The 15,871-nt window shown below is 39.5% G+C and overlaps 1 protein-coding gene across 1 annotated transcript; it reads left to right on the top strand.

The window, feature by feature from the left end:
- The first annotated feature begins 1,282 nt into the window (after nucleotides 1-1,282).
- Nucleotides 1,283-15,371, top strand: LOC129094553 (WD repeat-containing protein 47-like). Its single transcript, XM_054602781.1, has 16 exons — nucleotides 1,283-1,473; nucleotides 2,909-3,102; nucleotides 3,254-3,337; nucleotides 3,819-3,903; nucleotides 4,295-4,603; nucleotides 4,864-5,303; nucleotides 6,809-6,905; nucleotides 8,263-8,435; nucleotides 8,538-8,774; nucleotides 9,158-9,233; nucleotides 9,482-9,639; nucleotides 10,090-10,259; nucleotides 10,809-10,979; nucleotides 14,265-14,396; nucleotides 14,549-14,767; nucleotides 15,049-15,371. Exons 2-16 carry the CDS (start codon nucleotides 2,942-2,944, stop codon nucleotides 15,189-15,191), a joined length of 2,655 nt encoding a protein of 884 aa, XP_054458756.1. The 5' UTR covers nucleotides 1,283-1,473; nucleotides 2,909-2,941; the 3' UTR covers nucleotides 15,192-15,371.
- Nucleotides 15,372-15,871: the final 500 nt, after the last annotated feature.

The raw sequence follows: 15,871 nt of genomic DNA, 5'->3' as shown, positions 1-15,871 counted from the left end.
TCTATTCAGCAGGGCTGATAATATTTCTATGGTTTCATTTTGTATCGATTGATAGAATTAAGGAGGTGTAAAGGTCACTCGGGGTGTCATTTGTGAAAATATTCATCTTATTTGTTTTTACAGTTTTATAGTAGACATTTTGGAGACACATATCATAGCTTTTGTGTTAGGCAGCAGTATCAATTTTCGACAATTGCTAGACATCAAACACTTAATTTTGAGAATTCCTTTCTAAAGATAATTATGGTAATTATGTTGTTTACAAGCTTACAATAAATATTTATGTAACACCCTCATGCAAATTGAAAAATGACAACATCTTGAGAAAAGAGTGGGCCTTTGGGGACACCTCAGCTGAGTTTGGTATTGGAGATTTTACTTAAAATAAGTCACCTAATGTGGACATAATACTGGTCACAATGATAGATTTTTAACATGTTAATTGCCATCCAGATATTCCAAGGTACTGTTTTTTATGCTGTTTTTTATACTGTTCTTGATTGGAACTTGGAGTAATAATGGTACAAGAAATATACATGACTTTAAATAAGTAGAAATATAAATAGTTAAAGGACTGGTTTGTAAAATCTTCAGGAGGAAATCCATTCAGCATAATTGTATTTACTTAAGTTTTGGTGATTTATGACATTGGTTGCTATGAATCCAGACATATTAGATTGGTTTCCCATGATTTTGACTGACCAAAATGTATAGTTTACACTAAATTGGGATATCAAACATAGGCTATACGCTTATGCCGTTTATGCTGAATGCTATATAGATTGATGGCATTTTCCAAATCCAATAACTTACAGTACCAGTCAAAAGTTTGGACACACCTTCTCATTCAACTACTTTGAAGAATCTAAAATATAAAACATATTCTGGTTTGTTGAGCATTTGTTTGTTTACCACATAATTCCATATGTGTTCCTTCATAGTTTGGATGTCTTCAATATTAATCTACAATGTAGAAAAAAATAAAAATAGAAGAAAAACCATTGAATGAGAAGGTGTGTCCAAACTTTTGACTGGTACTGTATGTAGCTATAGTTAAATAAAGAAAAGAGAATAGAGAGCACTTGAGTTATTATTTCGTTTTTGTCAATATTTTTATTAATATTAAGTTACATTTTTACCCACAATTACAGTACTATTAGGGTCCCCACTAAATCATTTGAAAGTTGTATCACGGCCCTCTGTCGTGGGTGTGACCCGCAGACTGCGTGGCGTCATCACAACACTTGATTGGTGGTTTGCGGCTGCGGCTGCGTCCGCATGGCAACCGCGAGCTGTGTACAAGAAAGACGGGCAGAAGGGACCTTTCCGGAGACGCTGGCTGGGATTTGAACACACCAACACCTTCTGTCCTGTGCTGTGCTTCGTAGCTCCTGTGGCATTTCGGAGACTGCGGAGAAAAAAAACAAAACAGCGACGACTTTAATGCGGCGTGTCGTTGGCGCAGACTGACAGGTGAGGACTTGGCGCTGATTAAAGGCGGCGTGTTAGCCTGATCGACAGGTGTAGCCAAGCGCGATATCCTGCATATAAGAAGGGAACACGTATTGTCCGCTGTTGTTTGTCCGTGTGTGTGTGTGTGTGTGTGTGTGTGTGTGTGTGTGTGTGTGTGTGAGAGAGAGAGAGAGCGTGCGCTATTAGTGCTCTAATGCTGACGTAAACAAAGGTGTGTCCGAGCTCAGATAAAGGTGCTGAGGGTGAGGGTGAGGGTTCTGGGCCGCAGACCTGCTGTCACATCCCGGACCAGGACTAGACTGGATGTGGTTTGTGTGTGTGCGGGGATGAACAGGGGCGGTGTCACCGGGGGCTGCTCTGCCTCCAGCACAGACACCCAGAGGCATCTTACTACACACACACACACACACACACACACACACACACACACACACACACACACACACACACACACACACAGACACACACACACAGACAGACACAGGGGGGGTTGAGTGGATCATGCATAATGAAGACTCCTTTATGTCCCCTTATTATTGCTGCTGCTGATGTGATGCTGGCTTTGATTAACCATTTACAACCCGATTGTTCAGAAGTGCATCCTGAGAAATTTCTTTTTCAAGATCCTAAAATAGGCTATCCATGCTTTTTTGCAAATAAAAAGGTCTTTTTTAAAAAAACAATGTTTAGTGTAAGACATTATAAGGATTATTATTATTATGGATGTTACTATATACAGGCGCTTTCAGCATACTGTTGAATATTGCTACAGTTTGGATATGTTGTGCCAATGGATTAGAATAAGTACCAGAGAAGAGCACAAAAAACACATACTTTGAAGTAACTATTTCCAGTAGAAGCACAGGTGTTGATTTGAATCGAAATTTCAAAAACATTAGGTCAGTGTTGAATGAGCATTTGTCGTTGTTTACATCATTAGCATTGATCTCAAACTCGCTCATCTTGTTTCACACACAGTGACAGATAATGCTGTACTTTAAGTGCTGCATATCAGAAAATCAACTATTGTGTTGTCAACATGTTTCTTAAATCCAATAACAAGCGTGTGTTTTTTCCTTCTACAGAACATTTGATAAAATCTTTAACTTTGGACTATTCAACAACCGCATGTATGTTAATAGTGACGTGAGACTCCTCGAATTTGAAAATTATCATCTTTAAGCAATGATTGTGATACTCACACGGAAACAATATACTGAAAAATCTCTATGTTTTACAAATCAGTTCAACCTTTGATTTTAGGTGTTACATCATGAAGTATGGAAGTAGGCTACATTTCTCATAAATCTTGGATAATTACTGTCATTTTAGAATGAATGTCTGTTTTTTTGTTTATTTTATGAACAAAAAGCATGCGTATTTTTCTTTTTTGATGCAACATGTCCATTTCATCTTCCCTCTGTCTGCATTCCAGCCTGCTGTAAGCTACCACCACAGATCTGTAATCATGACGGCAGAGGAGACGATCATCAGCATCAAGGAGGCAGAGGTGATCAAGGTGGTACTGGACTTCCTGAACTCCAGGAAGCTGCACATCAGCATGCTGGCCTTAGAGAAGGAGAGCGGCGTCATCAACGGACTCTACTCTGACGACATGCTCTTCCTCAGGTATGACCGTTTGTTAGGATTTTGGTTTGTACACGTCTCAGGCATTTTGTGTTCTCTTATTTCAGATTTAAATAAGGGGTTGACTGAACCACTGCAATGGGAACAATGTTTTCAGAGGCCTCTTAAATTGTCCATCGGCTTCTTTCAACAGACAACTCATTCTTGATGGGCAGTGGGAGGAGGTGATGCAGTTCATTCAACCTCTAGAAGGAATGGACAAGTTTGACAAGAAAAGGTGAGAGAAATAATGAAGGCATTAGTCTTGAACGTGCATGTTTAAGGGGTGGCTTTTTTAGGGACAACCAGAGTAGTTTTGATTTATTGTTGAGGCATTATGAAGAGAACATGAGGCCTAACTGAAAACACAGCTTTTTGTGTTAGAGTTGGCAGATGCCTGCAGCTAGAAAATCTCTTATTTACAGTACAGTTGTATTGCTTGTTTGTATGTATATCAGTATAATATTAAGTACAGTACTGATGAAGTTCCTCTTCACTAAAGACTGAGTTGGTCTAACCCAGTAAAGCTGGAGACTGGTAGCCTTATATCAATTCCCAGTACTGTGTGTCATAGAAAATAATGTCGCATTATAGTATGCCATAAGAAACGTCATAGTATAGTATAGTATAGTATGTCATAGAAAAGTCATAAAACATGAGGGTTAATCAATTTGTGTATTATGAAGTTTAATTGATAATACTGAGATTTGTGTTTCCAGGTTTCGCTACATCATTCTGAAGCAGAAGTTTCTGGAAGCTCTGTATGTAAATAATGCTATGTCTGCTGCTGAAGACCCTCATAATGTACGTAAATATGTTATTTGGAAACTAGTATGAGTAGTGGCAATTTGAAAATAGTTTGACCTGATAAGATGAAGGTACAGCAGCCTGGAGGTCACAACAGTGGGCTCAACACTCGAAGGTCACTAGCTGGGAAACCAAATACACTCAAAATGCCCTTAAGCATGGCAACCTAATATCTCCCTGCTCTAATTGAATGCTTAGTGGTCAGTAAAATAATCCTGTGATTTCATTGATATGATGCATCGACGTGTGGGTATATAAAGCTTCTTCTAAAACTTTTACACACCTACCATTGTGTTACTACAAAAAACAGACCTCAGATTCAGAGAGAGCATCTTAACGACAGCCACATACTCACTTGTCCTCTCCCCCAATTTTCTGTCAACTACAGCTGGAGCTCACCATGCAAGCAGCAGTCAAATGCCTCCACAGCGTGGAGGGGTTCTGTCCGACCAAGGACGACTACAGCAAGTTGTGTCTCCTCCTCACCCTGCCGCGCCTCACCTCCCACGCAGAGTTCAAAGACTGGAATCCAAGCACGGCACGTGTCCATTGTTTTGAAGAAGCCTGTGCTATGGTGGCTGAGTTCATCCCCGCGGACAGGAAGCTGAGCGAGGCGGGCTTCAGGGCGAGTGGAAACCGCCTGTTCCAGCTGCTCATCAAGGGGATTCTTTACGAGTGCTGTGTGGAATTCTGTCAGGTAATATGATACCCTAATTACAAGGATTACAAGAAAACTTTTAACAGTTGCTGTTAGAACGCTCAAACCTACCGCTACCTCCAAACTTGTAGAGATGCTCAAACATCTGTTAAAGTCCATTTTAGTGCAAGGTTTCCTATTTGATGTATTAAATCATGGTAGATCCTACTTTTATTCCAAAATCATCATAGTTGAACAAAAACTCAACAATATCAGTAATGGTTGATGGTCAAAACACCTCTGTTTCTCTGTTTTTCTAGAGTAAAGCAACTGGTGAGGAGATCACAGAGGGTGAGGTGTTGCTAGGTGTTGATTTGCTCTGCGGGAACGGCTGTGATGAACTGGACTTGTCGCTGCTGTCCTGGCTGCAGAATGTCTCTCCAGGAGCCTTCTCCTGCGCCTTCCAGCAGAAGACCCTCAACATCCACGTGGACCGTCTGGTGAAGCCCAGCAAGGCCGGCCACGCCGACCTCCTCACTCCATTAATCAGCCGCCTGTCCCCCTGCACCACCTCACCGTTCCACCATAGGGCTCATTCGGCGGACACCTACATGTCAAGATCCCTCAACCCGGCTTTGGACGGCCTGTCGCACGGTCTGGCAGCCCAGGACAAGAGAAGCATGGAGGCGAGAATGAAGTCCGCCCTCAGTCGGAGCCTAGTGGAGAACAATTTGCATCAGCAGGACGATTCGCCTGAAAAGTAAGCTGAGACAAATGCATTTTTATGTGGTAGTTATAAATGCTTGGAATACCAGATAGGAAGAAATGTAACACTAAATATGTATGCAGTGCTAGTCAGAGCATACCATACCTCTGCTTTATAAAACGATGTCCCTGTATCAGTGCAAAACATATTTACTCTGTAGCATCAACACATTTATTGTCAACTAAAATGATCATCTCATGTATTTTCAAGTGATCATTGCTACTTTCTGACAATCCTTTATCTTTCACAAACCTTATGTGTCTTTAAGCAGGTCAGAAAAACACATATCAATTGATTGATTAGCAGATGTCACTTGCTCACATGCTTTAAACAAATCTTAAAATACAAAAGACATCCAGGTAGATAGATTGAGCGACACACATTGCAGCTAAGAACTGCACACTTCTGCAATACATGTCATATAAAGAGACAAATAGATAGGATATTCATATGAAATATAACAATATTAAACCCAGACCCATGTGGCAATGACAATTGTATTGCATAACACATATAATTACATGCACACTCGTATGCATCTTGATCTGATGTATGTGTTTTTATATTTTTAACTTTCCTGGAGAATTCTGACCAAGCTTTCTCCCATGTGCATGTGTAATGTGAGTGAAACATTAGGTATTAAACCCACGGTAGATCTTGTTGTATGATGCAATCTGTAGCTGAATTAATCCCGTCATCCCTGCTTTAACAGAGACATACTGCCTGTTGTCCTGCAGTGCTTCACAAAGCATATTACACTGCATCTGAGTGCTGATGGAAGCAATAGGATCAAAAGCCTTCACCTTATATCTCTTTATTGAAAAACATAGTACTGAGCCATAGACTAAATTCGGGTTAAGGTTTATCTAATGGGAACTTTTTTTTTACTGATTACTGACGTTTTTAGTAAGTTCTCCAGAGCTCATTTGGTCATTACTACAGCCTCAAGGGTTAGTACTAGAAACACTTAGTGAGGCAAGACGTGTTTCAAAGCCCATCAAATAATTAGAGATTCGTTTGCATAAAATGTCTAAACGTTCTGAGGCTTCCATTGAAAGGAATACTGTAAACTGAGCAGTTACCAGACTGTTGGATTTTGCAAGGTTCTCTGACTCCACCTGCTGGATACAAGTAATGTGTACAACTGGTACAAAGTGAGATCGCTACATTCAATGATATGAAATTTAAATTAAATGAAATTAAATGAAATTCAGAAGTTTGTCATCCTCAACAGAAATTGTCTTGCAGTAAGCTATGCAACTTACGACATGATTACAATGAATCAGATATGCAAAAGATTTTTTTAAGATATTCTTTAAGTTAAAACAAATATAAACACATTTCTCATTTTATTGAGGTGCTCAAATGTATTATACATAAATTGTTTTGGGGTAGTATTGTATTTTTTTACCTCCTACTTAACCGCATATTCATTTAAATAAAAAACAAAATTGTGAATTGACATGTATATTTGTATATGTATATTTCCCTGACTATAGGAAGCACTCACAAGGGCTGGATGGACCGAACACCACACGCACACCCCTGACCCCTGGAAAAGATGGTGGGCCACCCTGCAGCGCAGAAACAAATGAGGTAATAAGAACAGCAGACTCTAAGCAGTGTCTTGCTGAATGTGTAAAGACTTGATTCATGTGGTATTGACAAGTTTATCAAGACCCCTATAAACTACAGCATTGCACTAGGTATTCTTCCTGGTGTCCACAAAGAAAAAAAAAACTGATATAGTGACTGTGTGGAAAATAAACAGAACAACAAAAATGCACCCAGAGTAAAATAGCAAACAGAATAAACAGGACAAAATCTCCTGACATTTCAGATAATCAGAAAATTCAAAGTAGTTCGTTGCACTCCAGGGACCTCAATTATTGCAAATCATACATAATATGAGAAACAAGTACAAAAATAAAGTAAGTGAAGCCAGTGTCTCTCAGTATTCCTGGTCCACAGACCTTAGCTCAATGATAAGCACAAAGACATTTCAGATATTGAGGAGGGGGGGGTGGGGGTGTCTCTCATCTTGGTTGCTCAGGCTTATTCGGTTTCATGACACGTGTGGAGACTGTAAAAATAAATAGCCACTGTTGTCTGTCTGGTCACTTGCGTCAAAGTTAGATTTTCAGTCCGTCTTCCCTCCATAGTCATTACTCCAGATTTAAGAGATTTAGAATAGATTTCCCCCTGAACCTCCTGTCCCACCTCATCTCCACTGATTCATCTACCACACCTGCCCAAGGGGCACCATCGCCCTCCAGCCCCCTGTTCCAGTGAAGAGGTCATGGACACTTGAGGCAGATAATCTGGTGTGCGGTAACACCCAACACGGCCTGCTGCTTCCATCATCGTTCATCTTTATGCACGCCAGGGCCTGTCCAGAGGAGCAAAGTAGCTTGAGATTGAATTGACGTGTGTGTGTGTGTGTGTGTGTGTGTGTGTGTGTGTGTGTGTGTGTGTGTGTGTGTGTGTGTGTGTGTGTGTGTGTGTGTGTGTGTGTGTGTGTGTGTGTGTGTGTGTGTGTGTGTGTGTGTGTGTGTGTGTGTGTGTGTGTGTGTGTGAGTGGTGAGAGGTGAAGGGGAATATACTGTAGACCTGCTGGATATGATGAGGTCCTTGAAAACTTTTTATGGGATTGTTGATGGAGGATGAGACCTTGGGAGTTGAAGAGTTATCGGTGGTGGCTCTTTGGAGAGAGTTCATCTATTATAATCTGGTGTGTGTGCTATTGCACGTGTGTATGTGGTGGCAATGAGCAATCTAAAGTGTTCAAGCAGAGACTCCTGAAACACAATAATAAATATTCTGCCATTCAGGTTACAGGGCTTGTTTAGGTAAAACAAATCCTGTCACAAAATAGCTACAGTTTTTCTATATCTTCTGCAAAAAAAACAAGCTGACAGTGTGTCTATTTTTGACTCGCTGTGTGTTTGTCCAGAATCCTGACTCCACAGAGCAAATCCAGGAGTATTTCAGGCAGCGTCTCCGTGTGCAGCAGCATCTGGAGCAGAAGCAGCAGCAGAGACAGCTTTACCAGCAGATGCTGCTGGAGGGAGGGGTGAAGCCACAGGACGGAGCTCAAAACAACCTGACTGAGGCCTTCCTCAGTAGGTGAGGTGGTCCTATTAATAGATTGAACATCAGTGATTTAATGAAGAGCGCATAACCTCAGGGCTACCTTACTGTGACAAAGATATCTGTTTTTTGCTCCAGATCCATTCAGAAGTTGGAAGAGATGAATGTTGGCATAGACCACAGAGGAGATGAGGGGATGACACAATGGAACGGACTGACGGGGAGCACCAGCACATCCAGTCCTAGAACCAGCAGCACCCCAGACACTGGGCCGCCAAGGGAAAAGCCAGGTGGAGGGGTGAGCAGCACTCCGTTAGGGACCGGGAGCCACGGCTTGCCTTCCCTCAGCGAGTCCCCAGTTCCTGCCAGTCAAAGGTAGGAGCCTGCAGAGCAAGTGGTCATGTTATCACCACAACATCAACTATCAAGAACTTGTGTATTTGTCAGAAGTTGTGATAAGATTTCATGTACATTTCTTTTCTATCAAAATCATGCTTGAGTAATTTGATTTTGACTACTACTGACTCTTCAAACTCTTAAGCAAATATTGTAACATCTCACAGAAATTAAATATTGATCAGTAAGCAGGTCACATTCCTGTGTTGCTTTTCAGCCTTCCAAACTTCAGATTTTTAAATGAATGAGTCCCTATCAATTATAAAATAACAGTGTACAAAATAAATAGTAATGGTATGGAATGAATTTACCTTTCTAGCTGGTGTTTGTGCGTTTGTGTCTGCCGGCATTTCTATTAGCAGTGTTGAGAAGATAAGAGGATCCGGTCCCACAGGCCAAGATGATTCTGGCTGCTCTGCAACACGTAACTCACAAGAGGTACAGTAAAACTGCTTAAGTATTATTTTTACATTATTTGTATAGTTGTTTATCTTTTACTCTGTCCATTGTAACTTCGTAACCACTTATGTATCCGAACCATAAAAAAAATGCTATAAAATATCTACACGTTTCGTTTGACCTGGTTCTTCAAGGTCTGCACAAAGAGGGTTTGTTTTTCAAAACTCGATGATGATGTACAGGTAGATCATAGCTCAAAAGATAATTTGTTTTCTAAACTTGTACAGCTGGGGAAGTCCAAAGCACAGTTTGTCAAAGTGAACCAGCTGGAGGACACACAGGCTGTGCGTGCAGTGGCCTTCCATCCCTCTGGAGCGCTTTACGCTGTCGGCTCCAACTCAAAAACCCTGAGAGTCTGTGGCTACCCAGAGACACTGAACATCAAGTAAGAGCCATTTACATGTACCCACATATCAAAACTATGACATATACTTACAAGATGAGAAAATATTTATGCACTAGAAAATAAATGGTCGCTTCTTAGAAAATGTTACTAAAGTTTGTTCATGCAGAAAAAACATTGAAAGAAAACGTAACAAGTTGTGTTTCAACTTAACTTGTGGTGGCAGCATGGGGGCTACTGTAAATGTACAAACAAGTACACTGGGGATTTGTACAATTTTCTATCAAAGCCAAAAGCAGAAACTGCTAAATTCCAGTTTAATTTTCTTTATTTTAATTTGAAAAAATTCAGCAAGACTTTGAGAAACGGTAAAAGGTAGGTAAAGATAAATCCTTTAAATATTTTAATCCAGGTTGCAATTCTTCCCACAATTATTATATGACATTTTAGAAATCATACCTTGTCTTTCTTGTATTTTCTTGACTTGTCCAGTGGTTCTGGTGCACCCAAACAGCCAGTGGTACGCTTTAGGAGGAACAAACACCACAAGGGCTCAATCTACTGTGTAGCCTGGAGCCACTGTGGACAACTGTTGGCTACTGGCTCCAATGACAAATTTGTCAAAGTCCTGCCATTCAATGCAGAGAGCTGCAATGCCACAGGTATTATTGTATGTGTTTTATTGTGTATGTTAATAATAATAATAATTGATTGTACTTGTATAGCGCTTTTCTAGTCTTCCGACCACTCCAAGCGCTTTGACATTACCAATCAATCACCCATTCACACCCATTCATACACTGATGACAGGAGCCACCATGCAAGGTGCCACCTGCACATCAGAACCCTAACTAACATTCATACACATACATACACACACCACAGGAACAGCCTGCGGGAGCAATTTGGGGTTAAGTGTCTTGCCCAAGGACACACCGGCATGGACTGTTGATAAGCCATGTCCATTTTCCCAACCACACCAAACCTTTGTTTTAATTATCACTTAGTTACTAACTTACTTGCATTTTTCAACTTCTAAATAAAGAGCAAGTTGCTGCTGTTGTGGTCAAAAGGATTTGGTAAAATAAAGCAAAATGCAGAACGAGAAATATGCAGTTTCTAGAAGAATAATTGAAAGTAAGCATTTCATATTTTTACACATATTAAGACATTGGTATTGTTTCCAACCCGAATGTACGTCTCTGATTCAGGCCCAGACCTGGAGTTCAGCATGCATGACGGCACCATCAGGGACCTGGCCTTCATGGAGGGCCCTGAGAGTGGAGGATCCATCTTGATAAGTGCAGGGGCCGGAGACTGCAACATCTACACAACAGACTGTCAGAGAGGACAGGGGCTTCACGCCCTGAGTGGACACACTGGTATGTTAGCCACAGCTCAGGACTTGCCATTGTGAAATAAACATTCATTACATTAAAGGTTCATTAGTGAGAAACAAATAGATTAAGTAACAATATAATGTCATTAAAAAAAAATCTATATATTCTATCTTCCATAATATATAATGCTATTAAAAAGCCACAGTAAAGTGTGTCATAAAAATTGTTAAATAATAACAAGTCATATAGTATTTCGGAAGTTAGTAATAAAAAGGCCTAGAAGAGTTTTTCGTTAAACAAAATCATTAAAAAGTACGTCATAAAAACATCCTAGTATAGTGTGTCATGAAAATGTCATAAGAAAATCACAATTTTGTCATTAAATCACATAATTTAGTTTAGTATATCCCTAAAAAAAAGTTAATGAAAAATACATATTATATTGTCATAAAATATATTCGAATAACTGAAAGAAAATGATGCCCCATTAAAAATATACTAAAAATTCATAGTATATCATGTCATTAAAAAAATCTTAAAAAAGTGAAATAATAGTGTTACTATAGTAATCAAAGTGAAATTATAGTGACATATGTCGTGAAAAAGTGAAATTATAGTGATTTGTAAAATAAATGTAAAAAACATTTTCTTTTTTATATCTAAACAGCACCAATGACCAACAATAAAATAAGAAATAAAGTCAAGTGTTCTGCAAGTTGTAAACACTACAAAAAGTTCAAAGTAATACATACTTAATTGATATACATAGACTTGATGATTATGTACTTTATGTACATGTAAAGATGTCTATATACCGTATATAGTGTCAAGGATTTATATTGACAGTGACAGATGATATGCACATATTACAGAACAGAAATTGGGCATAACAAACTTTGAAATTATAATTTTTAATGGCAGCAGTTGATTTTTTTGGGTGTTGGAGGGTAATTGAAAGTGTATGGCTTATGTTCAGTGTTCATCAGAGTGACGGCTGGGGGAAAGATTCCGTTCTTGTGTCGGGTTGTTTGAGCATAGAGCGTTCTGTAGCGACTCCCAGAGTAGAGGGGTGTAGAGGGGTGTCCAGGGTGTGATGGGTCTGCAGTGCTGTTACCTGCCTGTTTTGTGATTCTGGAGATGTATAGGTCCTGGATTGAGGGCAGGCTAACACCAATGATTTTTTTTCTGCTGTCTGGCTGTTGTAATCTATCCCTGTCTTGTTCTGTGGCTGATCTAAACCACATAGGAATGAACGGCAGAGCAGACTGGATTATTGCAGTGTAGAATTGTATCAGCATCTCCTGAAGTAAGTTGAACTGTTTGAGCTGGCGCAGGAATGTTGTATGTTGGAAGTCCACTTGAGGTCCTGGGAGATAGTGGAACCCAGAAACTTGAAGGCTTTCACATAAAGACGCAGTGTTGTTCAGAATGGTGTAGGGGGCTCCTCCTGATGTCCACTGTCATTTCCACGGTTTAAAGAGTTCAGCTCCAGGTTGTTCTGACCACACCCAAGGGCCATTTGTTCAACCTCCTGTCTGTATGCAGACTCGCCAGCGACCCTGATAAGGCTGATGGATGTTGTGTCGTCTGCAAATTTCAGGAGTTTAATATATTAGTATATCATAAAAAGTCACAGTAAAGTATGTCATAAAAAGGTTAAGGTACAGTATAGTATGCCATAAAACTGTATAGTATGCCATAAAAATGGCATAGCAACATGATGTACAAAATGTGTGTATATCATAAAAGGTCATAGAATAGAATGTCATAAAAAAAGTGGAATTATAGTGTTTTCCAAGATATCATTAAAAAGTCAGAGTATAGTATATCATAAGTAGTCATAGTACATTATAATATATAAAGTCATAAAAAGTCAAAGTAGTTAAGTATTTCATAAAAGTCATAGTATAGTAAATTCAAAACAGGTCATATCGCATTGTTTTATAAACAAGGGTCATAGTTTAGTATGTCATAAAGTCATTCAAAGTCATAGCCCAAAATCTCATAAATAAAATTTAAGAATAGTCATTAAATGTCTTGGTATAATAAGTCATATAAAAACTCATAGTATACAACGTCATGAAAGACTCACTGTGTACCACTTCGTATAAAAGGTTGTAAAATATCATAGTATAGTATGCCATTAAAAAGTCATAATATAGTAAAATAACCTGATGAAGGTCTATGCACCGAAACGTCGTGACTAAAATACATTTATATGCAAGTGAAGAAGCCAGTGTGTGGGAGTGTTTGTTCTATATTGTCTACTTAAGGTATTCTCCTACGCACCTGTCGTCCTACTGGAGTGCAAAAGTTTTGCTCTTTTTATAATATAGTATGTAAAAAAAAAAAGTAATAGTAAAGTATGTGATAAAAAAAGATTTACATTTTTTTTCAAATGTGATGAAAATGTTGTAGTATATCATAAAGCGTCATGATGAAGTCAAGCATAGTATGACCCGAAAAAGTGATAAATAATTTAAGTATAGTTTGCTGTGAAAAGTCATAAAAAGTCACAAGATAGTATTTCATAAAAAGTCATGTATAGTATTTTATAAAAAGGTCATTATAGTTTGCCTTACAAAATGTCACAAAAATCTCGTGACAAAATCAAATAATAATACGTCGTTAAAAAGGTATGTTGTGATACATTTCCTTAAAAGTCAAAGTATAGTATGTAGTGAAAAAGTCATTGTTTAGTCTGTTATGAAAGTCAAAGTCAATCTACGGTACAGTATGTCAATTATAGTACCTCTTAGAATTTCATTAAAAAGTCAAAGTATTGTATGTCATAAAAAAGATTTTGGTGTTATTATAAAAAAAATTACAGTAATTTGTAAGATGTCATTAAAAAATAATAGTATAGTAATATAGATAATCAGGTCAACCGATGCACTCCAAAACAAGGAAAGAATATCATATGATATAATTGTTTTCATTATTTTTATTTTTATTTGATTTCACCAGAAATGTTGTTATCGGGGTCATGTGATTGCCTCCTATTGGCTGTTTATACTATAAAGGTGTGAGCACACCCGTTCTGTTTGTTAAATGCCCTGACCAAGACCTACTGCTGCCGAAACATGTTTGCTCTTTTCATGATTTAGTCTCTGTAATAAAGCCTTTTTAACATATCCTTCCTCTTTGTTTTAAGATTTTGGAATGCCTGGATTGCTTCCTGATCATTATATTATAGAATGTCGTCAAAATTGTCAAAGAAATGTGATAGTCGCCGTAAACAGGGCTCGTTAACACAACAACTCGGTACAACATGGCAAAGATCGATGCATGCACAGTGTTAAAAATGTCACCGTTTTGTTGGAACAGGTCACATTCTTACTCTGTACACGTGGGGAGGATGGTTGATTGCCTCTGGCTCCCAGGACAAAACAGTGCGGTTCTGGGACCTGCGGGTGCCAAGCTGTGTCCGGGTTGTGGGCACAACTCTGCACGGCTCAGGTGAGTTCCATCATCAAAAACACAAAGTCGCAGTGGGTGCTCGATAAGATGAAACAAATCCATACTTCTGTTGTTGTTGAGTGTAAACATTGTAAGGAAAAAGTTTTAAGCTGCAGCGTACATATTACTTATAACCATTCTGTCTCGCACAGGAAGTGCAGTCGCTTCAGTGGCGGTGGATCCCAGCGGCCGCCTGCTGGCCACAGGTCAGGAGGACAGTACCTGCATGTTGTATGACATCAAAGGAGGCCGCATAGTTCAGACGTACCGCCCTCACAGCAGTGACATCCGCTCGGTGCGCTTCTCCTCTGGAGCCCATCACCTTCTCACCGGCTCTTACGACAACAAAGTCACCATCAGTGACCTTCAAGGTACCAAAGCCTACATGGGGAGAGAACGAAGAAAAAAATATATGTACATATAAGTGTATACAGTAAAGTATGTGTAATCCCATTTGAAAAGGTTAAACTCCTTTGAGGCCAACTGACAGTAACACTTAACTGTTGAAAGAATTATATATATATATACTCGCATTTATATGATCATTTGGCCACCGTGTTAGTGCAACACAACGCTGTCAGTGTCTTGTGGCTGGTCCTCACTGTTTGCCATCCTTGTGTGACGTATTTCTTTTCTCTGCCCCCCCCACCAGGTGACCTAACAAAGCCCCTCCCTCAGACAGTGGCAGGAGAGCACTCGGACAAGGTGATCCAGTGTAGGTGGCACCCCCATGACCGGACCTTCCTCTCCTCCTCCGCAGATCGAACTGTGGTGCTCTGGGCCCCGGGCCCCTGAGCTGTTCTCTGGAGAGACACTGGTTAACAAACAGCAGCACTGGGAAGCACAAGAACACAGTGTCCACACTTCCCAGTATGGGATCGCTTCCTGCTGCGGTGTGCGTTGGTGTGCACACACTGTGAGCATCAAGCTGTTTATATGCTGCTCAGTTAAGAGTTAACCTTGTGTGTGTTTGTGTGTGTGTGTGTGTATAAATTGTGTGACGGATGTGTAAAAGTGGAAAACTTGATCGTGTGTGTGTTTGCATACTACTGTATATGTCTTTGTGAGTATGTGCCAGTGTTTGTGTGTGCTAGCAAACACATTATTCTGAAAGTGTGTGTGTAATTAAAAGCAAAAATAATTAAAGGAAACTAATAAGAACATTTTGTAAATGCTGTGAATGAGGAAACATGAAATATTAGCATTAAGGTGTCTTTTAAGAAATATTGTTAGGTTAATTTCCAATTTAGGGTGTGTGTGGGCGCGTGTGTGTTTGTGCTTAATACCTGTTGGCTTTTGTAAGTAAAGCATAAAGATTAACCTTATTGATCCCGCAAAGATGTAGTTGGGAACTATGTAGTTAGAATCTAGAGAGGACTGATAATGGCTGTATTGAAAGCCATGAGTAAGTTCACTGCAAGCGCACTTTCATGTTTTTTCTCACAATGCCAAACTACATTTAGGTCAGGTTAAGT

The sequence above is a fragment of the Anoplopoma fimbria genome, chromosome 8, assembly GCF_027596085.1.
Source record: "Anoplopoma fimbria isolate UVic2021 breed Golden Eagle Sablefish chromosome 8, Afim_UVic_2022, whole genome shotgun sequence".
NCBI classification, from domain to species: Eukaryota; Metazoa; Chordata; class Actinopteri; order Perciformes; family Anoplopomatidae; genus Anoplopoma; species Anoplopoma fimbria.
Note: the sequence above shows the minus strand (reverse complement) of the source record. Positions and strands in the feature narration are given on the sequence as shown.

Coding starts and splice junctions, on each gene's coding strand:
- LOC129094553 (XM_054602781.1), top strand. CDS start 2,942: ATGACGGCAGAGGAGACGATCATCAGCATCAAGGAGGCAGAGGTGATC. Junction 3,904..4,294: donor CTGCTGAAGACCCTCATAAT/GTACGTAAATAT, acceptor TGTCAACTACAG/CTGGAGCTCACCATGCAAGC. Junction 10,260..10,808: donor AGAGAGCTGCAATGCCACAG/GTATTATTGTAT, acceptor TCTCTGATTCAG/GCCCAGACCTGGAGTTCAGC.